At 62.8% G+C, this 8,975-nt stretch overlaps 1 protein-coding gene across 1 annotated transcript; it reads right to left on the reverse strand.

Annotated features, from left to right (window-relative positions):
• Positions 1-642: 642 nt before the first annotated feature.
• On the reverse strand, positions 643-8,365 carry LOC113940848 (proto-oncogene vav-like; the record flags this gene model as incomplete). Its single annotated transcript, XM_027632000.1, has 11 exons — positions 643-757; positions 1,319-1,406; positions 1,492-1,608; positions 3,035-3,066; positions 3,619-3,684; positions 5,532-5,668; positions 6,285-6,330; positions 6,496-6,518; positions 7,230-7,327; positions 8,049-8,150; positions 8,256-8,365. Coding segments are annotated over 11 exons (934 nt in total), but the record flags the coding sequence as incomplete, so codon positions are not given.
• Between the last annotated feature and the right edge of the window lie 610 nt (positions 8,366-8,975).

The following is an 8,975-nucleotide window of genomic DNA, read 5'->3' on the forward strand; positions in this document are numbered from 1 at the left end:
CCAACATGTCCATCCCCCCTCCATATGCATCCCAATGTGTCCATCTCCCCTCCATGTCCATCCCAATGTCCATATCCATCCCAATGTGTCCATCTCCCCTCCATGTCCATCCCAATGTCCATGTCCATCCTAATGTGTCCATCCTCCCCACCCCACTGTGGGACCCCTCCATGACCCTCCCAATGTTTCCATCCCAATGTGTCCATCCCAATGTGTCCATCCCAATGTGTCCATCCCACCTCTATCCCACTGTGGGACCCCTCCATGTCCATCCCATTGCATCCACACCCCCTCACCCCGCTGTGGGACCCCTCCATGTCCATCCCCATGTGTCCATCCCTCCCCAGGACCCCTCCATGTCCATCCCAATGTGTCCATCCCTCCCCAGGACCCCTCCATATCCATCCCAACGTGTCCATCACACCCTCACCCTTGATGTGGGACCCCTCCGTGACCCTCCCAATGTGTCCATCCCCCCTCCGTGTCCATCCCAATGTGTCCGTCCCACCCTCACCCCACTGTGGGACCCCTCCATGTCCATCCCAACATGTCCATCCCCCCCACCCCACTGTGGGACCCCTCCATGTCCATCCCAACGTGTCCATCCCCCCCACCCCACTGTGGGACCCCCCCAGGCCGTACCCGGGGCTCGGGGTCCCGCGCGGCTCTCGGGCTCCTTGAAGGGCACCACGAGCGTCGTGTCCAGGGCCTTGAAACAATCCCTGAGGGAGCTGCGCCGGTAGAACTCCACCAGCTCCTGGGGGACACGGGGACACCACGGGGTCACCAACCCCACGGGGTCACCAACCCCACAACACCCCTGAACCCACCGGGGGGGGGGGGGGAAACAACCCCCTAAAACACCCCCAGAGAGCACTGGGGAGGCACCACACCCCAAAAACCCCCAACCCCACTGTGGGGTCATCACCCCCAAAACACCCCCAGAGCCCATCAGGGAGACACCACCCCAAACCCTGCAATGGGGTCATCACCCCCAAAACACTCCCAGAGTCCATCAGGGGGACACCACCCCAAACCCCACTGTGGGGTCCTCACCCCCAAAACATCCCCAGAGTCCATCAGGGGGACACCACCCCAAACCCTGCAGTGGGGTCATCACCCCCACAACAGTCCCTGAACCCACCGGGGGAAAATAACCCCCTAAAACACCCCCAAAGAGCACTGGGGAGGCACCACACCCCAAAAACCCCCAACCCCACCACGGGGCCATCACACTCAAAACACTCAATCCCCCAAATCCCCCCGGGGGGGTCCCGCAGCGCTGTGGGGTCTCTGGGGGGGGGTGTCCCTCACTCACCACCAGCCCCTTGAACACCTTCTTGTCGGTGACCCTATAGAGCCCCTCCCCCGTCATCACCTTGATGTGCTTCACCTCCCCGCGGTACCTGAGGGGGGGACACACCCGTGGGGGGTCACCGGGGACTCTGTGAGTCCCCCCCCGACCCCAAAAAGGGGTTCCCCGGGCCCTACTTGATGCTGATGGCGAATTCCCCCGAATCCTTGACCCGCTGCCGCACCAGGAACGCGCCGTCGGAGCGGGGGGCCAGGACCTGCTCCGCCCCCCCCCGCTCCATGGGACCCGCGTACCTGCGGGGGAAGGGGCGTCACGGACCCCAAAGAGCACCCGCGGGGGGAGTTGAGCGCTCTGAGACCCCAAAGAGCACCCACGGGGCGGTTTGGGGGCTCAGAGACCCCAAAGAGCACCCACGGGGGGGCTAGGGGGGGTTCGGGGGCTCTGAGACCCCAAAGAGCACCCACGGGGGAGCTCGGGGGGGTTTGGGGGCTCTGAGACCCCAAAGAGCACCCACGGGGCGGTTTGGGAGCTCTGAGACCCCAAAGAGAACCCACGGGGGAGCTTGGGGGGGTTCGGGGGCTCAGAGACCCCAAAGAGCACCCACGGGGTGGTTTGGGGGATCTCAGACCCCAAAGAGCACCCCCGGGGGGTTCGGAGGCTCTGAGACCCCAAAGAGCACCCACGAGGGGGTTTGGGGGCTCTGAGATCCCAAATAGCACCACGCCCCCTGCTCTGGGGGGTTTCGGGGGCTCTGAGACCCCAAAGAGCACACACGGGGGGGTTCGGGGGTTCTGAGACCCCAAAGAGAACCCACGGGGGGTTCGGGGGGTCTGAGACCCCAAAGAGAACCCACGGGGGGTCGGGGGGGCGGGGTCCCCGAGGGAGAGGGGCCCAGAGGAGGATGTGGGGTGTCCTAGGGCAGGATTTTGGGGTCCCAGGGTCAATGGGGGGCCCAGAGGAGGATTTTGGGGGGCCCAGGGGCAACGGGGGGCCCAGAGAAGGATTTTGGGGGGCCCAGGGGCAATGGGGGGCCCAGAGGAGGATTTTGGGGTCCCAGAGGAGGATTTGGGGGTCCCAGGGACAATGGGGGGCCCAGAGGAGGATTTTGGGGTCCCAGAGGAGGATTTGGGGGATCCCAGGGGCAATGGGAGACCCAGAGGAGGATTTGGGGGTCCCAGAGAAGGATTTTGGGGTCTCAGGGGCAATGGGGGTCCCAGAGGAGGATTTTGGGGTCCCAGAGAAGGATTTGGGGAGGTCCCAGGGGCAATGGGGGGCCCAGAGCAGGATTTTGTGGGGGGCCCAGAGGAGGATTTCGGAGTCCCAGAGGAGAATTTTAGGATCCCAGGGGAGGATTTGGGGGCCCCAGGGGAGGATTTTGGGATTCCAGGGGAAGATTTCAGGATCCCAGGGACAATGGGGGGTACCAGAGGAGGATTTTGGGGTCCCAGGAGCAATGAGGGGCCCAGAGGAGGATTTTGGGGTCCCAGGAGCAATGAGGGGCCCAGAGGAGGATTTGGGGGGTCCCATAAGACGATTTTGGGGGGGGTCCCAGGGGCAATGGGGGGCCCAGAGGAGGATTTGAGGGATCTCAGAGGAGGATTTTGGGGGGTCCCAGGGGCAATGGGGGTCCCAGAGGAGGATTTTGGGGGGTCCTAGAGGAGGGGTTTGGAGGGTCCCAGAGGAGGGTTTGGGGGGCAGTGGGGGGTCCCCAGCACTGACCAGGGGTACACGGAGAGATCCGGCAATGGCACCTGGGGGGGGGAGGGAACAGAGTTTGGGATCGGGGTGGGGGGGACACACACACACGAGGTGACCCCTCCAAGACACCCCCTGAAATCCCAGGAACCCCAAACCCCCTGTGGGGACACAAGTTGGGGGGTCCCTGGGGAGGGAGCAGATTTTGGGGTCGGGGACACACACACACACGAGGTGACCCCTCCAAGACCCCCCCCCCCAAACCCGGGACCCCCCAAATCCCGGGAACACCCAAACCTCCTGTGGGGACACGAGTTGGGGGGTCCCTGGGGAGGGAGCAGATTTTGGGGTCGGGGGGACGCACAAGGTGATTCCTCTGAGACTCCCTCCAAATCCCAGGACCCCCCAAATCCCGGGAACCCCCAAACCCCCTGTGGGGACACGAGTTGGGGGGTCCCTGGGGAGGGAGTAGATTTTGGGGTCGGAGAATCACCAGGTGATTCCTCTGAGACCCCCCCCCAATTCCAGGACCCCCCCCAAACCCCTCAGGGCCACCGGGGAGGGTCGGGGAGTCCCTGGGGGGGAGGTTTGGGGGTCCCCAAACTCACAGCCACGAAGGGTCTCACGGCACCACTGGGGAACCAGCCCTGGTCGCCACTGGCCACGTTCCTGCCCTGGGGGGGGAGGATTGGGGGGTCCGGGGGGTATCAGGGGGTGCCCCCAGACCCCCAGGGGGTTGGGAAGGACCACGGGGGTCCCCTCTGGTCATGGGGGTCCTTTCCAGGGGGTGGGAAGGACCACGGGGGTCCCCATCCCAGTATGGCCATGGGGGTCCCAACCCCATCCCAGTATGGCCATGGGGGTCCCAATCCCATCCCAGTATGGCCATGGGGGTCCCAACCCCATCCCAGTTGGACCATGGGGGCCCCAATCCCATCCCAGTAGGACCATGGGGGTCTGTTCCCCATCCCAGTATGGCCATGGGGACCCCAACCCCATCCCAGTATGGTCATGGGGGTCTGTTCCCCATCCCAGTAGGTCCATGGCGGTCCCAATCCCATCCCAGTAGGACCATGGGGGTCCCAACCCCAACCCACTATGACCATGGGGGTCCCAACCCCATCCCAATTGGACCATGGGGACCCCAACCCCATCCCAGTATGGCCATGGGGGTCCCAACCCCATCCCAGTATGGCCATGGGGGTCCCAACCCCATCCCAGTAGGACCATGGGGGTCCCAATCCCACCCCAGGGGTCCCCTTTCCCTCTTGAGGGTCCTGTCCCCACCCCGGGGGTCCCATTTTCCTCTTGAGGGTCCCAAACTCACCCCGAGGGTCCTGTCCCCCCCCAGGGGTCCTGTTTTCCTCCTGAGGGTCCCTTCCCCACCCTGAGGGTCCCATTTCCCTCCTGAGGGTCCCACCCCCATCCCGGGGGTCCCTTCCCCAGCCCGAGGGTCCCATTTCCCTCCTGAGAGTCCCAGACCCACCCCCGGGGGTCCCGCCCCCGCCTCAGGGAAAGGGAGGGTGGGGGTTGGGAAATGTGGGATTGGGGCTGGGAAATCCGGGATTGGGAAATGTGGGATGGGGAAATCCGAGCTAGGAGTTGGGAAATGTGGGACTAGAGTTGGGAAATGAGGGATCGGGCTTGGGAGATGTGGGATTTGGATGGGAAATCCAGGATTGGGGTTGGGAAATGTGGGACTGGGGTTGGTCCCATTTCCCTCCTGAGGGTCCCGACCCCACCCTGAGGGTCCACTTCCCACCCCAAGGGTCCCATTTCCCTCCTGAGGGTCCCACTCTCATCCCGGGGGTCCCGTCCCCTCCCAAGGGTCCCGCTCCCATCCCGGAGGGTCCCATTTCCCTCCTGAGGATCCACTCCTCACCCTCTTGAGAGTCCCATTTCCCTCTTGAGGGTCCCATTTCCCTCTTGAGGGTCCCAAACTCACCCCGAGGGATTCATTTCCCTCCTAAGGTTCCCACCCCCATCCCGGGGGTCCGGTCCCCATCCCAGGGGTCCCCCTTCCCTCTTGAGGGTCCCATTTCCCTCTTGAGGGTCCCACCCCCACCCGGGGGGTCCCATTTCCCTCCTGAGGGTCCCATCCCCACCTCGGGGGTCCCATTTCCCTCCTGAGGGTCCCATCCCTACCCTGGGGGTCCCATTTCCCTTCTGAGGGTCCCAAACTCACCCCGAGGGTCCCGTCCCCATCCCAGGGGTCCCCCTTCCCTCTTGAGGGTCCCATTTCCCTCCTGAAGGTCCCGTCCCCACCCCAGGGGTCTCATTTACCTCTTAAGGGTCCCGTCCCCACCCCAGGGGTCCCATTTCCCTCTTGAGGGTCCCAGACCCACCCTAAGGGTCCATTTCCCACCCCAGGGGTCCCATTTCCCTCTTGAGGGTCCCAGACCCACCCTGGGGGTCCCATTTCCCTCTTGAGGGTCCCAGACCCACCCTGGGGGTCCCATTTCCCTCCTGAGGGTCCCACCCCCACCCCGGGGGTCCCATATCCCCCCCCCACCCCCCCAACCTGCCACCAGAGCTCCTCGGCCTCGGCCGCCGTGACCTCGATGACGTCACCGGGGCTGAGGCGCAGGGGGGGTCCCAGGACCCCCGGCGGGGGGGGGACGCCGCTGTAGGGTTGGGTGGTCTCAACCTTGGGGAGCCCTGGGGGGGCCACGGGGGGGGTCAATGGAGACCCCCGAGACCCCCAAACCTCGGGGTGGGCCAGAGATCCCCTCGAATCCACAAATATGGGCTGGGGGGGGGGGGTCAGACCCCCCCTGTGCCACCCCCAAATATGGACTGGGAGGGGGTCAGACCCCGCTGATCCCCCCCCCAAACATGGACTAGGGGTGGTCACCCCCCCAAAAATCAACTCAGGGGGGGTCAGAGACCTCCACAACCCCACAAACATGGACTGGGGGGGTCAGACCCCCCTGTGCCACCCCCAAATATGGACTGGGAGGGTCAGACCCCCCTGTGCCACCCCCAAATATGGACTGGGGGGGTCAGACCCCCCTGTGCCACCCCCAAATATGGGCTACGGGGGGATCAGACCCCCCTTTGCCCCCCCAAAATCAACCCGGGGGGGTCAGAGACCCCCACAACCCCACCAACATGGACTGGGGGGGTGTGTCAGACCCCCCTGAGCCCCCCCCAGACATGGACTGGGGGGTCAGACCCCCCCTTTGCCCCCCAAAATCAATCCGAAGGGTGCCAGACCCACCCTCCCACCCCAAATTTTGACCCCAGGGTTCGGGACCCCCCCAAAATTCCTCACCCAGGTCCCCCCGTTTCTTGTCGGGTCCCGGACGCTGCGACTTGTTCTGGGGGGGGGCAACGGGACCCCCGTGAGTGGGGGAGGGGCAACAGGACCTCCATTGGAGGGGGAGGGGTCGGGGGGTGGCAGGGGTGGGACTGAACCCCCCCCAGAGACCCCCACCCCCCAAATTCGGGCCTTTTCAGCCCATTTTGAACCATTTCCCCGCTACCTTCCTGGGGCCAGAGCCGGAATCTGGGGGGGGACAGAGGGAGAGGAAACACTCGTTAGTGGGGTAATTAGTGCTCCCCTAATTAATGAGTGAGTAATTAATTCTACTGTAATAATCATGAGGGTAATTGGTGCTCCCTAATTAATTGTGGGGTAATTGACCCTCCCCTAGTTAATGATGGGGTAATTAGCTCCTCTCCTAGTTAATGCTTGGGGCTAATTAGCCCCTCCTCTAATTATTCCCCCTCTAAGGATGGGGCTAATAAGACATGAGGCTAATTAGCCCCTCCCCTAATTAATCCTGGGGTTAATTAGCACCCCCCTTAATTAACACTCTGGGTTAATTAGGCTCCATGGGTGGCCGCTGCTAAGATATCCCACAATGGCCTGGACTGTGTCCACCATCTTGTATCCCATGATGCTCAGTGGCAGCCATCTTGTATCCCACAATGCCCTGTGCTGTGTCAGCCATATTGTATCCCATGGTACTCAATGGCAGCCACATTGTATCCCTTGATACTCAGTGGCAGCCATCTTGTATCCCACAATGCCCTGTGCTGTGTCAGCCATATTGTATCTCCTGTTACTCAATGGCAGCCATCTTGTGTCCCATGATACTCAGTGGCAGCCATCTTGTGTCCCACAATACCCCACTCCTCCCCATCCCCTGTTTCCCCCCCAGAGCCTCTCCCCCCCATCCCCTAATACCCCCCCGTATCCCATGATGCCCCTCACCTGCTCCAGCCTTGCCGCACGTCCCCACCCGGCCCAGACACTCCTTGTGGGCGGGGGCCCGGCAGCGGCTGCAGCGATAGCCCTGGTAGAAAGTGCCCCTGGGGACACGGGGGCACAAGGGGAGACACTGGGTCACAGTCACTGAGGGCACCACCAGACACACCCACCTGAGCCAACCCAGGCCTGACCAATCCCCAACACACCCGGTTGGCCAATCCAGCCCTTGACCTACCTAGTTCTTGGCCCATGTTGGTCTCGACCCCACCAGGATCAATCCCCATGGTTTGAACCCATCCAGGAGGGACCCAGCTTGGCCTTGGTCCACCCAGGCCTAGATCCACCTTGGTCTTGACCCACCTCAGTCTTGGCCCACCTCATTATCCTCCAACCAACCTTGACTGACCAATCAACCTTGATCCACTTTGACCTCCACCCAACCCTTGACCCACCTTGACCTTCATCTAAGACTTGATTCACCTTAGTCTTGACCCACCTTGACCTCCACCCAACCCTTGACCCACCTTGGGGCCACTCAGGCCTTGACCCCCAAGAGGTTCCTTGACTCCCCCCAGCTCTCAATCCCCCCAAGACTCAATCCCCCATTATCTTGACCTACTCAGGCCTCAACCTGTCCCCTCCATTTCCAACTCACACCTTGACCCACCTTGACCTCAACTCACCCAACTGACCCATCAAGACCCCACCCCACCTCCAATCCCCCACCTGGGGCCTCCCCTTCTCCCAGAGCCCCACAACCCTGTCTCCCGTCTCACCTCCCACCTCCCCAGGAGGGTGGGGGACGTCATTTTGGGGTCCTACCTCAGCAACATCTGACAGGCCCTGCAGGACGTGGTGTCCTCGAAGGAGAACATCTGGAAGTCGTGTCCGTCGGCCAGGGCGTGCTCGGGGAAGATGTTGGAGCTGGGGAGAGATGGGGGGGAAGCTGAGTCTGGTGGGGGCAAACTTGGTCCCCCCCGGGACCACTCAGTGGGGCAGGTGACCCCCCCCGGGGCTGGAGGAACCTACAGGGCCATCTCGAACTGCTCCAGCCACTTCTTCTTCAGCTCCTGCGTCTTGAAGAAGAGCTCGTAGTCCTGGAGCCCGGCCATGTCCATGAGTATGAAGGTGTGGGACCACTGGGGGGTGGAGGGGGAAGGATCAGCCACGCCCCCCACCTGGGGTGGGATCACTCGGCACTGGGGACACTGGGGGACACACCCCTGGGGCCACCGGGAGTGAGGGTGGCCATTGAGGACATGTGGACACCTGGACACTGGGTACAGCAAGGACATGATGGGGGGGTCCAGCAGGGACCAGGATCGTGGGATCCACCAGGGAACGGGATCATGGGATCCACCAGACCTGGACAGCTGTGTCCACCAGGGACCAGGATCACAGGATCCACCAGGGACCAGCTGTGTCCACCAGAGACCAAGATCCTGAGATCTGCCACAGCTGGACATTTGGGGCCGTGAGAGACCAGGATCCTGGGATCCATCAGGGAAGAGGATCATCGGATCCAGTAGATCTGGACACCTGTGTCCACTTGGGTTCACTAGGAAGAGGACACTCAGGACCACTGAGAATTGGACACATGGGTCCACCAGGCCTGGATGGGGCCACCAGGGACCTGGAGGCTTGGGATGACCAGGGACCAGGATCCTGGGATCCACCAGACCTGGACACTTGTGTCCACCATGGACCAAGATGTTGGGATCCACCAGGATCCAGGGATCCACCAGACCT

This window comes from Corapipo altera, unplaced genomic scaffold (assembly GCF_003945725.1).
Source record: "Corapipo altera isolate COAL_440 unplaced genomic scaffold, ASM394572v1 61500, whole genome shotgun sequence".
NCBI classification, from domain to species: domain Eukaryota; kingdom Metazoa; phylum Chordata; class Aves; order Passeriformes; family Pipridae; genus Corapipo; species Corapipo altera.